Source organism: Crinia signifera, chromosome 4 (assembly GCF_055691185.1).
Source record: "Crinia signifera chromosome 4, ASM5569118v1, whole genome shotgun sequence".
Classification (NCBI taxonomy): domain Eukaryota; kingdom Metazoa; phylum Chordata; class Amphibia; order Anura; family Myobatrachidae; genus Crinia; species Crinia signifera.
This window is the reverse complement of record NC_139220.1, coordinates 231558131-231574972: the sequence shown is the minus strand read 5'-3', so window position 1 is coordinate 231574972 and position 16842 is coordinate 231558131. Positions and strand designations below refer to the sequence as shown.

At 41.7% G+C, this 16842-nt stretch overlaps 1 protein-coding gene across 5 annotated transcripts in view; it reads left to right on the top strand.

Moving 5' to 3' along the window:
* Positions 1–16842, top strand: part of FAM227B (family with sequence similarity 227 member B) — a 411735-nt gene that overhangs the window by 378377 nt on the left and 16516 nt on the right. Inside the window, exon 16 of one of the 5 annotated variants that reach the window (XM_083183954.1) lies at positions 11876–12106. The exons of the other annotated variants lie outside the window; for them this stretch is intronic. Within the exon in view, the coding sequence (XP_083040080.1) occupies positions 11876–11887 (12 nt within the window). The 3' untranslated portion in view covers positions 11888–12106. Of the gene's footprint in view, positions 1–11875; positions 12107–16842 lie in introns of those variants that run through there. 5 annotated transcript variants of the gene reach the window in all.

Below are 16842 nucleotides of genomic sequence, written 5' to 3'. Positions count from 1 at the left end.
GGTTAAAAAAAAAAAAAAAAGGTCCTGCGCCAAAAATTGAGCACAGATGTTGGTCAGTAACGTCCGTCACTGAACAGCGCTCAAAGGCAACAGGAATTTGATCAAAAAAAAAAATAGATCAACCCTGTGCCGAAAAAGCTGATCAGTGATGTACGTCACTGATCAGCGCACAGTGGCCACAGGACACCCACAAAATCACAGTGTGTGTAAAAAATAAATAAAAAAAAAGACCCCACAGCACCCTCAAAAAAAAAAAAAGGTGATCACTGATGCGACACTGATTACCAGTGAGGGGCAGCAGGTGCACAACCTTTGGTGCAACTGACAGTGCAACTGGCAGCAACTGACAGGTATATATATAAAAAAAAAAACCTCTGCACCCCCAAAAAGTTGCTGATCACCTCAGATATAGTGATCAGCACAAAAGGGGGGGCAGCAGACACAAAATATAGCACTCTCTATCACTATCTCTCTCTATCTCTCTCTATCTCTCTATCTCTCACTATCTATCACTCTATGACACTGCAGCAGCAGCACTGACAGTTATATATATAAAAAATAACCCCTGCACCCCCAAAAAGTTGCTGGGGGTGCACAAAAGGGGGGCAGCAGACACAAAATATAGCACTCTCTATCACTCTCTGTCACTATCTCTCTCTATCTCTCTATCTCTCACTATCTATCACTCTATGACACTGCAGCAGCAGCACTGACAGGTATATATATAAAAAAAAAAACCTGCGCCCCCAAAAAGTTGCTGATCAGTTAATTTATACTGATCAGCACAAAAGGGGGGGCAGCAGTCAGTTATATAAAAAATATATAAAACAATCTGTCACTATCTCTCTATCTCTCTCTATCTCTCTATCTATAACTCTATCACACTGCAGCAGCACAAAATATAGCACTCTCTGTCACTATCTCTCTCTATCTCTCTCGATCTATAACGCTATCACACTGCAGCAGCACAACACAGGAAGTCACAAGTAGTAACAGGATCCAGGAAGCATCCAGCACGCTACAAGCAGTGATCAGGTAAGTATTTGCAAGGATCAGGTCAGTATACCACGGCAGATAGGCACGGTGACCGCACTGCACGCAATTCCAGACCGGAATGGCGTCTGCAGTGCAGTCACCGTTAGTTTAAATCACCCTCCATGGCTGTGATTGGTTCGTCGGTCCGACGAACCAATCACGGCCTTTGGGGGCGGGCGGGGTGAGGTGGGGTGACACCAGTGTCACCCTTACACCCCGTGGTGATTGGTGCTGTACTTTACAGCACCAATCACCTCCGATCCCTGTGTCACCGGCGAACGTTATTCGCCGGTGACACAGAAAACGCTGTAATTGGCTGTTCACACTGAACAGCCAATCACAGCGATCGCCGACGGGGGGGCGGCATCGCAGCCCCCCCTGGGCATGCAGGGACATGTCTGCTGTCAGGGACAGCAGACATGTTTAAACTGTCACCGCGTCTATAGACGCGGTGACAGTTTAAAGCCATGACGTACATTTACGCCATGTGTCGGGAAGTACTTCCCGACCATGACGTAAATGTACGTCAAATGTCGGGAAGGGGTTAAGTATGTGTGAATGAGTGAGTGTTCTCCGGAGGTAGCAGCAGCCCCTTTGCCTCTTAGCAGCTTAGTGATAAACCACCAATTAGGATCGGATTGGTTGGTGTTTTCTCACTCTCCATTTTATGAAGGCTTAGTACATAACGCTCTGTCACCCACAACATCTGCCCCACAGACACTGACCCTGTCCCCTACCAGATCTGCACCCCGTACATTATCCCTATCCCCTACCAACCCTGTCCCCGTACATTCTCCGCCACCCACCAGACCTGTCCCAGCACACTCAACCTGTCACCCACCAGACCTATCTTGCATACTCACGCTGTCATCCACCACATCTGTCCACACACACTCACCCTGACATCCATGAGACCTGTCCAAAACACTCACCCTGTCAATCACCAGACTTGCCCCATACACTTACCCTGTCACCCAACAGATGTGTATAACTGGTAGTATTCTTTACTGTAAATAGGCTTTAGTGGATGGTGTATTATCATAATGTAAATAAATTACAAAACTATAATGTTTAATATGATTAAATGGCACTACTGTGTGGCGTAATTTGAATTGGATACTCTGTCCATTAGATACACCCCTGCCAGGGAACATTATCTGATTGGTTGCTATGGGCAGTATCCATTCTTCAACAGAATTCTCATCTTAGTAAATTTACCCCTAAATCTCAAGTAACATTACAGTCCCAGATGCAGAGAGAGGCCTCTGTGCCTAGAAAGCAGCAGCGTCCAGTAGCTCCCACTTGTCTGACTACAGGTCAGTTGTGGAAACGATGAAATGCTCGCCATTGCATACATTTATGCCCTGATATAAGACTAAGGGGGTGATTCAGATTGGTTTGCAAAAGCAAACTCCTTTAATGGCCAAAGCCATGTGCAATGCAGGTGGGGCTCATGTAACATGTGCAGAGAGAGTTACATTTGGGTGGGATGTGTTGAAATTGAAATCTAAGTTGCAGTGTAAGAATAAAGCAGCCAGTATTTACTCTGCACAGAAACAAAATAACTCACTCAAATGTAACTCTCTCTGCACGTTACACCAGCCCCACCTGCAGTGCACATGTTTTGTTCATAAAGAAGGAGTTTGCTTTTGCAAACCAACCTGAATAATCCCCTAAATGCCCACAGCAAATGAAGGTAGTGTAACAGCAGTTGTCACTATCAGTAGTAGGGTTGGTGTTATACCTCTGCGCAGCATATGCAGCTGCCTAGGACCAGTAGATCGTGGAGGGCCTGTCTGTAACCTGCCACTGATATGTCTTTTCTTTTTAAATCCATTATGTAATTGCTGTAAATCTGAGTAGACAGTGCCATAGTACTTCCTGTAAATCTGAGTAGACAGTGCCATAGTACTTCCTGTAAGTCTGAGTAGACAGTGCCATAGTACACCTAGTGAGCCATCAGGCAGGGGAGGTTTGTAAGATCATGAAAATCTCCTGGGCATGATGCAGCCAGCTAGGAGAGACTAAAAGGTGTGAACAAGTGCATGAGTAGTACACTATTGCCAGAGCCTGGGAGTGTTTATGGGCACTTCTGAGAACATTTGGGGTGTATTTTGAATTTATGCCAATTTTTTTTGGGAAGGGGGGACATATACAGTGTCACCTACTAGCCTTTCCCTAACACCCATTCCCTGGCATCACTCACTACCTCTGTCACCCACTGCCACTCCTCATCACCCTGTGCCTCTCCCGTGCATCACTATATACCCATCACCCTATCTCTCCTGTCGCCCCCTCTGCCTCTCCATGCCATCACCCTCTGTTCGCCCTGTCACTTACTGCCTCTGCCCATCACCCTCTCCCCTACAACCTTTCCTGTCACTCTCTACCACTCTGTCTCCCAATATCTTTCCCAGTCATCGCTCACCCACTGCATCCCCCTTGCGTAAACCACTTCCTACTGTCAATTGTTAACACTTTGGCTTGGTCCTTTGTCATGGTATCTTTGAACAAGGTCCAAGCCTGGATTTCTTAATGTTTTACTTATTGAAGCATATCATATGAAAAGCATATGAGTATGAATTTATGTAACATTAGATTGTTAACTTTGTAGAATAAATACGTGTGAAATATGCAGATTACATTGAACATTTCCAACTGAAACATTTTTTAATAATTTTATATTGTTATGACAACAATTTCATATAAAATCTATATAGCTACCAAATATTGTGTGAAACTATCTTATTTGGTTTTGACTGTTTACCAAGAAAGATATACAGTATGATACATAGTACTATGTTCCATACAATTTTATTATTTGTTGTAGATAAGATAGAATATGTGATGCTCGCTGTTCTTGCCAGTGTGATCAAGGCAGACAAAGGGTGATTGGGGCATCGCCCTCCAACAATCTCAGACCATACCAATTAGTTAAATGCAAACTATTGTGTATAGTTTTGCATGTTGAGAGGTAAGTCTGCAATATAACTCTCCCAAACCACAAAGAACTGGCCAACATTTATTTCCTTATTAAACTTGGTTTCCACCCAGTCCATGTGTGGAAAAGGTGTGAAATTGGACTATCCACTGTCCCGTTCCTGATTGGGTGGCAGTGTGATCAAACGGTCTTCCATATACTGTAGTATAGATATGTTCTTTTTTTGGGTGCAATATTTAACTAAACTTCAATTAATTGACTTGGCTGTATTTGTATTTATTTATACTAAAAGAACAGTTGCTGTGAGCGACGCTGGAATTTGTAGCGGATATTTTGAGGATCGCTCACAGCAACGTTAGCATTCAAAGGGTTAAAATAACCTTACGAAGTAAACTGTGTTATATGCAGAATCAATTAAATCAAAATATTTTTAGATATCGTTATTCATTCTCTCTATTATCTACAGAAAGCTATTTTGTCTGGTTGGGAGGGATACGTCATTCCTTACACAGAAGTCAGGGCCTACAGCCCAACCCCCTAGGGACATTTCCTTGTAGGATCTAATTAATCTGATGTGTTTTGTTAGACTGCAAAAAGTTAGACCCCCCACAGGCTTTTGTGACCATTTTTTAGTAGTCATGGAAAACAGGTTAATGAAAGCAGACTCCAGCAGCTGGATTTAATTTGAAGTTATGAGTTTTGTAATGTAACTTCCCAAATTAGGTTTCAATGGGACCTGGCTACAACCGTGTGTCACATCCACCACAATTGCTAGCAAAGTATGGAGCTTGGCTTGCCTGCATGTCGAATATCCCCTGTGCTGCTACCAAACAGAAACAGTTACATTCTACTGTGTGGTATTATGACTTCATTTAGGAATTGTACAGTACTTTTCGAATGAGATCTAAAGTATAAACAAAGCTTGTTAACTAAGGCCTGAGTAACACCGGTCTTGGACACAGCAGTAGTGATGCTATAAAATAAATATAACTGAGAATGTGACTCAAGCAATGGGATCAGCTAAACTGTTTACAGATGTGTAGAATGTGTTAGTCTAGCTACTGGCCAGAAATCTAATCTATCGCAAAGGAGGACTGCTAAATATCTACTTGAATTTGCAGCAACCAACAGTGATGGGATTATATTACATTCCAATCTTAAAGAAAAACTCCACCAAGATCTACAATTATACTGTAAAACACCCCTCTTTGAAGTAGGAGAACAGTGGTGTCTGGCTCACTTGGCACAAATTAAGTACAGACAACTTAAAAATCAAATGGAGACTTCAGAATTTTAAGTGGGACAAAAAGCTAGGTATTTTCCTGTATTGGATATGGGAGTATTGAGGGGATGGTTGGGAAGCTGTGTAACTGGTTCTCTAAATAATGTGGAGACTTGGACATTGATAGGCACTCTGGGGCAGGGCCATCTTTTATATATAGGCATACTGCCCACTGCTGCAAAAATATGGGGGACTTTGAGCAAGGTTGACTGTGGTCACACAAGCAATATAATATATATATATATATATATATATATAGATAGATAGATAGATAGATAGATAGATAGATAGATAGACATAGACATCCACTAGGGAGCTTCAGTTTTCAACTTGCAGAGGTGCCTCCAGACTTTTAAATAATTAAACTCCAACAGGGCATTCAACAGGCTTAATTCTTAGAAAATCTTGCATCAGGCATGTGTATATGTATACATACACCCGATGTATACATACATTCCTAACATTATGAATATCTGAGTTTGTAGACAGGTATAAACAAAAATATGTTCCGCTACTAAAAACATATATACAAGACACCACTTATATTCTACAAGTCTTAAATGAGTTTGAATGTAAATAAATGGTGCACAGTAGATGTAAAGTCCTTGTACACAGCGATCGCGCATGATAAGGGTATCGCTGTAGTCAAGTAAAAACTATGTGAGGATGAGAACATTGGTTTACAGAAATCAGAATTAATTTGTAAATGTTTGAATTTTGTGTTAAAATATAATTCATTTAGATTTTTAGAAGAATTTTACATACAGCGCAGTGGGACAGCCTTGGGGAGCATTTGTGCCCCAAGTTTGGATAATTTATAGGTGGGGCATTGGGAAAGAGCTATAATTACTAATCCTTACAAGGATAAATAAAAAATATTTAAACATTATATAGACGACGTCCTGATTGTGTGGGATGGGAGTAAATCTTAATTTGACTCCTATATGGTAGACATGAACTATAACTTGACATTTACCCACACAATCAGTAACAAGTCTATTGAGTTTTTGGATCTAAAGATTTCCACAGAAAACTTCACATAGGTGTAATAGAAACATATACCTATTTTGAAAAACTAGATAGCAACAGTTATCTGGAATTAGGAGCTGACACTTGCCAAGGTGGAAGCAGAACATACTATTTTTACAGCTCACAAGGTTAACTGCTCCAACCCCCTGACTTTTGATCAGCATTCCCAAATCTATGAACAAAGATTTAAAGAAAATGGTACCTGTAGAACTGTTAATATAGGCTAAAGAAAAAGCAAAAGGAAGAGATAGAGAGGAATTGCTCCAATACATAAAAGAAGGAAGCAAAAGAGAGTGAAAACGTTTTCTGCCCTTTCATTACCAAATATAATAATGCGGAAAGGGAAATATAAGAAAATTATACAGAAAATGATCATGTACTAAAGCTAGATCCTGTACTTTCTGATCAATTGCCGAAACTTCCAGATATCTTTTTAAAAAAAAGCAGAAAAGATGAAATCTATGATCTCAAAAAGCTGCTTAGAGAAACTCTCTGGTAATCAAGTTCCAAAAATGTTTGGCGGTCTGACAGGCTAATTTCAATGTGGGCACCTTTGTAGTCTATATGGTTACATGCCCCTGTGGTCTTATATATATAGGCAAAACAAAAAGACCATTGAAAATAAGAATGCTGGAGCATATGAGAAATATTAAGAACATAATCACTAATCATAGCCTGCCCAGATATGTTTTAAAATATCATAATAGTGGTCTCAGCCTTCTTAAATTCAGAGGCATAGAACATATACCGATAGACAAGAGAGAAGGAGATCGAAAGAAACAGCTGACCAAAAGGGAAACCTTTTGGATCATTAGGCTTGACACACTAATCCCTGGTGGATTGAACAAGAATGATGAGATTACTCCATTTATATAGGATGCATAGGGTTAATCTCAGTTGTTCATACTTCCAGCTAAGAATACAAAAGTAACTAAGTTACAGACTGTTGACCCAAGTAGGATACAGTATATCATGGTACTGTACTGTTTTCTACATTTTTATATAATTTTATATATAATTCTTTATATATTCTTCATATTTTTATATACATTTTTTCATAGTTCTATATACGTGGCTGGTATATTTTCTTTATATGTATTTCTATACTTGTTGTTCCCTGTTCTCTCGTGTATATACATTCTTGAACAATCTCTTTAATTGTATGCTGTTTTAAATATCATGTTGCACTTTGTAAAGTGCTATCTCTATTTAAAAAAAGCCTGTTTGTGCCCCTGTATTAAAGCGTCCAAATGGACCACACAAGGGCCATTATTCTGATTGAGTCGGATGGCTCCGAATGCGGACGGATGGCCGATGGTTGGTGTTTGCGCATGAGCAGAGGTGTATCTGCACATGTGCGAACGCCTCACACGTCTGAACATGGCGTGAGGTCCGTGCAGAAAATGATTGTACGGAACCATCCGAGCAGGGGGTGGAGAGGGGCGTGAAGGGATGATTTTGCTCATTACCATATACGTACGCCCTACGTTCCATGGGTGTTCCCATGAAAACGCTGGCCGTACGTATGGTAATCCGTCCGTGACACACATGTGGGGGGCGGACATCTGACATAGCTGGATGCCAGCTGCCCGCCCATATCCCTGCTTTTGCACGGAGAAATGCCCAAGTGGTCTGGAGCACTCGGTGCTGCCTGACAACTCGGTCCAGCATTCGATGGTCGGCGACCATCGAATGATGGGGGAGATTCCCACAGATGGAGGAGGTGTTCACATGAAAAATACACTCGCGGTCCGATTGGTCGGTGTTTTACCGCATTTGGATGGTGTGAGCGATCCGTACGGAAGGTGGGGCTAAGAACACTTGGTTCCTGTCCGAAAATACACATCCGACCGATTCAACTAGAATAAGAGCCAAGGTGCTGTGACACAAAGTAACGAATGTGTCAATTAACAGACTAATAACCTAATGGGCTATCAGCGCTGATAAAAAAAAAGAAGTACTATCTGTCGGTAATAATAAATGCCAAGTAACAGAAGGCACATACATTATCATCTATATAAATAATCATGGTACTCTTTACCTAGAAGGCATGCGATGCGACCGATGCGATGCCCGCGATTTTACATAGAAATACATGTAAAAATGTAAATCGCGTCGGTCACATCGCATGCGACCAAAAAACGCATGCGATGCGACCGACGCGATTTCACATAGGGAACAATGTTAAATGGCCCAATTGACCCGATTTTACATAGGGAACAATGGCCCACAGAGGAGAAATAGCCACCCTCAAGTGTGAAATGGCCCCACCAATTGTTAATGCCACCCCACGCTCGCCACACTTTCTATTCTCAACTCCACGCCGACGTGGATAGTGGGGGTATGAAAAGGTCGTAGGACGCGTACCGCCACCCCTCGCGGGCTCGCTGCGCTCGCCACGCTTCGGGTTGACGTTGATCGTGGGGTGGCGTTAACAATTGGGGGGGCCATTTCACACTTGAGGGTGGCTATTTGGCCTCTGTGGGCCATTAAACATTGTTCCCTATGTAAAATCAGGTCAATTGGGCCATTTAACATTGTTCCCTATGTGAAATCGCGGTAATCGCGTCGGTCACATCGCATGCGATTTTTTGGTCACATGCGATGCGACCGACGCAATTTTTTACCTTGCGATGCCCAAGATCAAAATCGTGGGCGCCGTTCTAGGTAAAGAGTTCTATAATCATCTATATTTTCTAAATTCTAAAACTCACTGAAACCTAGAAGATTGAGATCTGTGAACATAAGAGCTAACACACTCTTTTGCTGAACTACTCTGTTTTATTGGTAAGAGAAAGCACTGGGCGGTATTATGTATAATGTATGCTAATACAAGATTGTTGATTGGCCGAAAGCTCAGTAAGAGTGTCAGCCAGAGTCACACTGGCCACCCCACTGATGAAGCCAATGACGAAATACGTAGGAGCGTGACAGGTTTCCCAAATAGCTGGCACCCTGCACCATGAGCCGGATAACATCTAGCACCACGAATAAAACGGTATTTCACCATTGGAGGCCTATTTCCATTCTCTCCTATATGGTAACCGGTTTACAAAGGGACAGATGGACGCGATGTGGAGTTGACTCCTCTCCCATTCGAGCTCAGAGTGTCTGCTTAAAACAAGTGGACAACAATAGAGGATACGTTTCCCCACTTGGGGTTTTTTCCTCTTATAGAACTGGTTAAAATTGGGTATCACCCTATGTATTTTCTCTCTTGCTTTTTCATGTATACTGAGAATAATGAGTATATGATATAGAACAGAATTGAGAGCGAGGAGCGCTTTGAGAAACTGTCAGTATCTTTTTTTCTTGTATCAAAAAAATCAAGTCTCTCCAACTGGGTCAGTGGGTGATCATGGATAATGTATCCCTGCTCTATTTCTTGGATTATGAACCTAGTTCCAGGATAGCTGCCATGGTGTGGGTTTTATAGTGATATGGCTAAGATAATTGATTGCCCTGTGCTTCATATTCCTATTAATGCTAGTTATAAGTTCTGGCTTCTTGATTCCAGGTTCAGTCATATGCAGCTCTCCCTAGTGGGTTTACCTGAGTTTTTAAAAAAGTAGTATGTTTCAGCCCTGATTTCCTTAGGCCCGGAGCTGGGGTTGAGTTTTTTAGTCAACTTTAGGCATTCACAACTACAATTTCAATACTTTATCCTGGCTCTGAGTTGCATTGTCACTTGGCTTTGCAAAGATTGCCTAGGACACCTCAAGCACTTAATCTTCTCTCTTATCCGTTCCAGGAGCAGTCAGCTCACCAAATGTCTTAGCCTTACTCACTCTCCAACTTTAGCTGACCCCAAGGGTCCCAACACAGATCTTAAACCTGTGACAATAGTAACTGTGTTACCATTATATTATGTTAGCACAGAAAATCAAAATTGTTCTGAGACACCTTATTCCATCCTATCTCAATCTTTTCTTATCTCTTAGTGCAGCCTTAAGAAGATATTATTTATCATCACAACAGTCTAGTGACCAAAGATGTTGCCATTTTTTAGAAGTTAGTTACATATGCTCTTCGTGTCTAGTTGATGAATGAAGCTTGAATGCCCCAGAAGACTTAGGAGATAAACCACATGACATAACTGTTCTATTTCAGTATCATGTTTCCAAATGCACACAGCAGTTTCATGCACAGCACTATTAAGTCCCTTAAATGATCTAGAGAATTAAGTAGATCAATTTATATCTGAGCACAAAGACCTTGTTGGTAGGAGGGTGTGAGACACCACTGCGAGGGTTCTAAATGCACGGACAAACTGACCCGAATAATCAAACATTTGTGAAAAATGACTAAAGAATGCAAAACTTAAAAGTTGTTTCTTACCATAAGAGAGAGGAAGAGGAGAGAAATCTTTGTAGTACCTTTTGCAATAATGAAACAAGTTCTGTCACTGGAGAAAGAAAACAGTTGAGGAATGTACTGCATTTCAATTTGTGGAGCAATAACACAGGGACATGGGACCATAATGGCATGTATTGTAGAAGTCACAGGTAGTGGTTCATGTACATTTGCAGCTGAAATCGAAGTTATATATTGATATTGCTGATCATTATTGCTCTTAGTCTGTCCTGATCATCCAGTTCACTCGGTCTTACGGTCTCCCTCAATTAGTCCCTTTAGTTTTATTTTTCTTTTAACACTGTTGTTATGTATTCTTTAATTGGGGTAAATTTGCGAAGTTCAGCCATAAATGTCCAATCCCTGTACAAACGGATCGGCTGTGAACGGCCGACAATATGAATGGAGAATATGGCAAATTTACAATCCTGCCGTATTCTCCAGATTCGTATTTGCCAATTTCGTAGCTATTTGTATTTGACTGCTGTATTACTGGCAGCCAAATACGTACAAGCCACCAGCATTCTATATATAGATCTGTCAGATCCGTGCGATGCTGGCCTGTGTAAAAAATTTACTAAATCATTTAAAAACCTGACGTGCGATCACCCCACCCGGCATTAACCAGCCCCGGGCTCATTGCGCCGGTCCTGGTTGCAGAAATACAGGGGGAAAACAGTTGGGGGCCCCCTTTAATTCTATAATCAGCACCATGCTCATGGGCAGGTCCTGGTTCCCAAAATGCAGGGGACAAAACGAGTAGGGGTCCCCCATATTATGGCAACCAGCACTGGGGACATACATCCAGCAGGTTAATGCCACAGCTGGGGGGGGAACACTTCTTACACAAAATCCCCTGGTCAAACCATTAACCTGTGGCTGGTCAGCCTGGGCCAGAACCCTAGGGGACCCCAATAAAGGGGTCCCCTACGTCAAATCAGTTGCATTTGGCTGACTGTAAATTAGCTGGGCACAGAGTCCAGGCCTTGTTTTACATTGAATAGATATGAATGGCTGCATTTATACCCAAACTTAGTAAATTTACCCCATTGTATGTGTGTACAGCATTTGATAAGTACATTTCCATAAACACCTGTTACCATTCATCAATTTGCATGTCTCAGACTATTTAAACTTATATTACTCATCCTTACCATTCATATATAAATGAAAGGAGTAAAGGGCAGCACTTCTTGCTATTAATTATTATTACCTTTCGGTTTGTCACTCGATAGTGCAGCAGCTAACTCCACACAGGAACGTCCAGTGCGCAGTAGCAAAACTGCCCCTAGTGAAGCTTTGGAAGTATAATGACGTGTAGTATTAAGTTATATAAGTATGGAGCAGAACAGGAGATGCCCTGGAAGCAGGAATGAGAGGTTGCATGCAGAGAGAAGATCAAGGCAACTTTTTATTACCCATGGATGACGTTAGCGATGTATGCAGTGATATGTCTGGTGAGGGATTTGTAGGTAAGTAGCTTGAATTAAATCTGGCACATAGATTTTCCGTGTGATGTAGTGGATGTTAATTAGCGAGCAGGTGCGGACTGAGGATTAAACAATGGCCCAGGAAAAATTTCTTGAAGCAGACTCACCAAAGCAACAGTAGATGGAGATAACACCAAAATAGGCATAATTATCTCTTTACCTGATGACATTGGTGCTGGTGAGGTACATTGTTAGAGTTGGAACCCTAAGTGCAGCTCCGTGGCAGCTCCAGACATTGCAGCTGGCAGCTGCGGTGTTGTTTAAAGTATTGACAGCATGAAGATGGTCCTCCCTGGCCACATAGAGTGCATAAGGTCCATGGCAGGAGGAGACAGTCAAATGCGTCCAGGGTCAGTCCAATGGACAGTCATGGAAAATTCTTGGTGCCTGAGGGCCCCATGCTCCCTTATGGGTCAGGTTTGAGAATGTGCAATGGATTAAACATTACTCTGCTAGAGGGTCATTTACTTTGCATTGTAGGGCCATGGACAGTGGGCTATCATAGGTCTATATTGCTACATTCATACCGGTAGGCCCTTCATGACCCAGTCAGACACTGGGGTACCTCGAAGGGAGACTGGGGCAGGAGGTACCATGGCAATGGCTGCCTAAGAATAAATACTAGAGGTTCAGGCCTACTCTATCAGAGGACAGCAGCATGCCACCACATATCACTTGGTCCTCCTCACAGGTCTCCAGATGTCCCTTAACTACCCCACATGCTTCCAAATAATACACCATATGTCACTCTGGACATCTTAACTGCTTTCACATGCCACCCTGACCTCCCAACATGCCTCTGCATGCTATAACACGCTAGTCTGATCTCAATAGGCCCTCAATGCTTCTAGAGATACTCCTTTATTTATCAGTACCTCTTAATGGTTTTAGATGTCAAAGCCTGACCGTAACCCTAGCCTTCACGAAAATTGAACCCAAACTCCCCCACTAGTTGAACCATAACCCTAACTGAAGCCTATTCATAACTGCAACATAACCCTACACGCAGCCTAATTCTAACCTAACATTAACTGTAGCCTAACCCTAGAAGCGAAGACACTGCGCTAAAATAGTAAAGCACAATTTGTTACTTAAATCATAAAAATATGATAAAAAACAATTACAAATCAATAACCAGACAGGTTAAGATATTCTGTAGATATTTGGACCACAGTCCCAATGATTGTAGTTAATTAAGCAGATGGCTAATAAGTTGTAGTTCATGCAAAGGCTCATAAGTAGAAAAAGAACAGTTGTTTGTTTGTTCAGCCTATTTAGGCTATAAAGGTTATAGCTTTAAGCAAGTGCCAGCAGATGGATGTCCCAGTTATAGTTACCACATTATATGAAGGCTGTAGTCACAGCAGCATTAGGCACTTTTAAATAGTAGATACTAGTGGCCACCTTTTAGTTGGAAAGGCTCCCTGGGCTCCCGGGTTGTCCTGGTTAGCACTCCAGATTGGCCATATAAGGGTCTGCCCAATGAAGAAGTAATCTCCTGGGTATCTAGAAGAACTGGTACCATAAAAGAACAATGATCCCTAAATGCAGACTAACATAACCCCACCAGAACCGCTGTCTAATTCTAACTACATCTGGGTGTGGTATGTCTGTGTAGACAGTCAATAGGTTAAAAACATGGTCGCTGAGCAATATATTCTGAGATATTAAGCCAAAATTGCTGAGCAGCCAAATTGCACCATGTGTACACACCTTTAGAGAGAGCAGTAAAGTGTATGTAGGGAGGTTGGGGGTACTGTGGATGGGGGGCTTTGGAAAGTGTCCTTCTGCTTACTACTGTGGTCTTATCTAAGTCTTTTGCAATGATTCAGCTTATTGTTTTGCTTTTATCTGTATGGGGGCCATCTACATAGTTACAGTACATAGTATTTAAGGCTGAATAAAGACTCACGCCCTTCCAGTTCAACCTTGGTGTATTAGCTTCATTTACTTACATTTATACTAAAATAATGTGATAAAGGGTGTTCTCACACCCATTGCACATTATTTTACTTTCACCTGAATGTACTACAGGGCTTTTGGGGCAGTTTTCCCCCAAAAATGCTCCTAACCCTTCAATTTGCATTTTTGTTTAGAATACTAGCAATGAGATATGTGATCTGGCCAAATGTACATAAAAAAAAAAAAATAGCTGTGGTAATAATGCCAGTTTCAGCTGGCTAATCAATGGGCTCAGATTGTGGTCCTCTGCACAGCTTTCTCTGCTCCTGGGCCAGGGTGATCAGCTGTGTGTCTCCATTGGACACAGGCTGATCTTAGTGTAAAAAAAAATAAAAAATTATCAACTTCCTGTGTCCTCCTGCTGCACTGTGACCCCTGGTTCAGTAAAATGACACTGCAAAGCGGCAGGTCACTTAACAGCACTGGGGGTCACAGGAGAAGATATGGGGGGGGGGGTGTTTGCAGCACATGGGGGGGGGGGGTCATCGCTATGGGTGCTGGCAGCAGGTGGTGTCAGCAACGGTACATGCGCAGTACAACATCAAGGTATTGTTTGCAAAAAATATCCCAGTGCTGCTGCGGAGACCCATCGCAGGTACATCACAACCATGCGGTAACTGATGTATCCGTGCAATGTATTCAATTATCACATTGCGACTGTGGCTGAAATTCTCAAATCATGGATGGTGATGAATGGGTCCCTAAATAATTTACACCTAACATGTAAAAACCTTTCTGGTGTGCTTCACTGCTGACATACTTTCCACTTATGGGTTATACAACTGTCAAATAAATTTACTCCCAAATAGTCTCCACTGAAAAGGAAGATTTATGCATTATCTGAACTTGAGGAAGCTAAGAATATATCGGAGATCTCAATAAAGCTTTTATTAGACCACCCACATCACCAGCTGGTGCCAGGTTCCTTTTTGCTGGAGGAAAAAAAAATGCAAAAACACCTTAAGGTTTAATTGTTAACCATTTTACAGTCAGAGGAACTACAGTATATGTATACAGTAAATCTCAGGCTATACTCTTTTCACATTTTTTTATGACATTTTATTTTATTACAGCCAAGTAAATGTTATACTGCAGTTTTATTTAGTGGAGGTTGGAGTGGCAAGACTTTCCATTTCATATAAATAGGCATTGAAAATATTACAAACAACTAATGAAAGTATTTTTACCTACTGCAGGTTCATTACTACACAAATTAAAAGCACACACACACTGGAACGTGTATGGTGATGCTCCTGAGTAATGGCATACTTGGAGCTTATATGGTATGCTTTCTGGTGTGTGGAGCGCACACTAGAACCCATACATAGCGAATTCCGGTCAGACATCCATCCGGAGGATGTACTTCCGGTAATTGTTCTGAACAATGGCGCGCACGTATAAGATGACCTGTTTATCTTTTACAAACCAATAGGGTGACTTGCCAATTCTTCTTTTTGGAGGTGTACTCCAATAAAGTCTGTTTTTAAGAAAACTTGGCTTGTCCATCTGAAAGATACCTTTATGGGAGTCTCCTACACACTGACCAAGTGAGTTTGGGATATGCATAATTTTCGGGCCATATCTCCATAAAGACACCTTTATGCAATTTATCGGCTCCTGAATTTGGTGAGTGAGGATACGATCCCTTCTTTAAAAAGATACAGTACCTTTATGGGAGGTAATTCTCATGTAGCAAAGTGAGTGGAGTATACATCTACTCAATGTCCAAGAACCTACTACACTATTGGTATTTTTTCTGTTTTTTTTATGACATTATCACCTTAGGAAATATGGAATGAAGAATGACACCTCAACTGTGGACATAATTTACATCTACCATTCCAGGAGAGTTGTCTGTTTTATTGTACTGCACATATTATAGCGCCAGTGTGTATCCTGCTATTCTTCCTGTTTTTTTGTATTCTGTTTGGAAGGTGGTGACCTTCATTAGTGGTGGATACAAATTGGCTACTGCAGTTGAAAGTGATCCACCCCTATTTCCATTGTAGTGGCTTCTTGAATCACAACACCTTAGAATAGCACATCCAGGTCAAAAGTTTTTTATTGTGAGATTCATCGACATTATTAAATTAAGTAAATGTTTCTTACCAATCTTCCTTTGATTCATTTATGTCCCTTTTCCATTAAAATGCCAGGTCCGACCTGAGTTTTCGAACATGGATCCAACCCATGTCAGAGCCAGCTGAGATCCTTTACACACTGCACCTTGGACCCGGATCATCCCCATTCCCACTGCACCTGTTCTGCTCCCATGTCTACCCTGCGTGACACTCACGCAGGGCACACATGGGAGCCTCTTCAGGCAGGCCTCTGCATAATACAGCCAATATCGAGCATTGAAGCATAACCTAGGTAACACTGTTTACTCGTTACGTTTTTAACCCTAGTAATTACAAGAGTTAGACTCCCGGGTAATTCAGGTTGTTTTTCTTTTATCCTTTTACACCAAATGTGGACCTTGGTTGCCCCAGCAGTTATTTGCTTGGTGGTGGACAGGGCTATGCTTTTGTTTGTCTCATATTTTATAATTGGCAGGCACTGGCACTGGTTATGCCTATCACAAAGACTATAAATAATTGGATCTGAAACTGGAGTACAACCCTATGGCACTCCTGCATGTTCCCTAAGGCACCCCCGTTTTTGGACCACTGGTTTAAAACACAAATGTGAACATCATTGGTGAAATGTAATCGGGTGAGAGAATCATAAAGTGAGAAATTTGGTGAGAA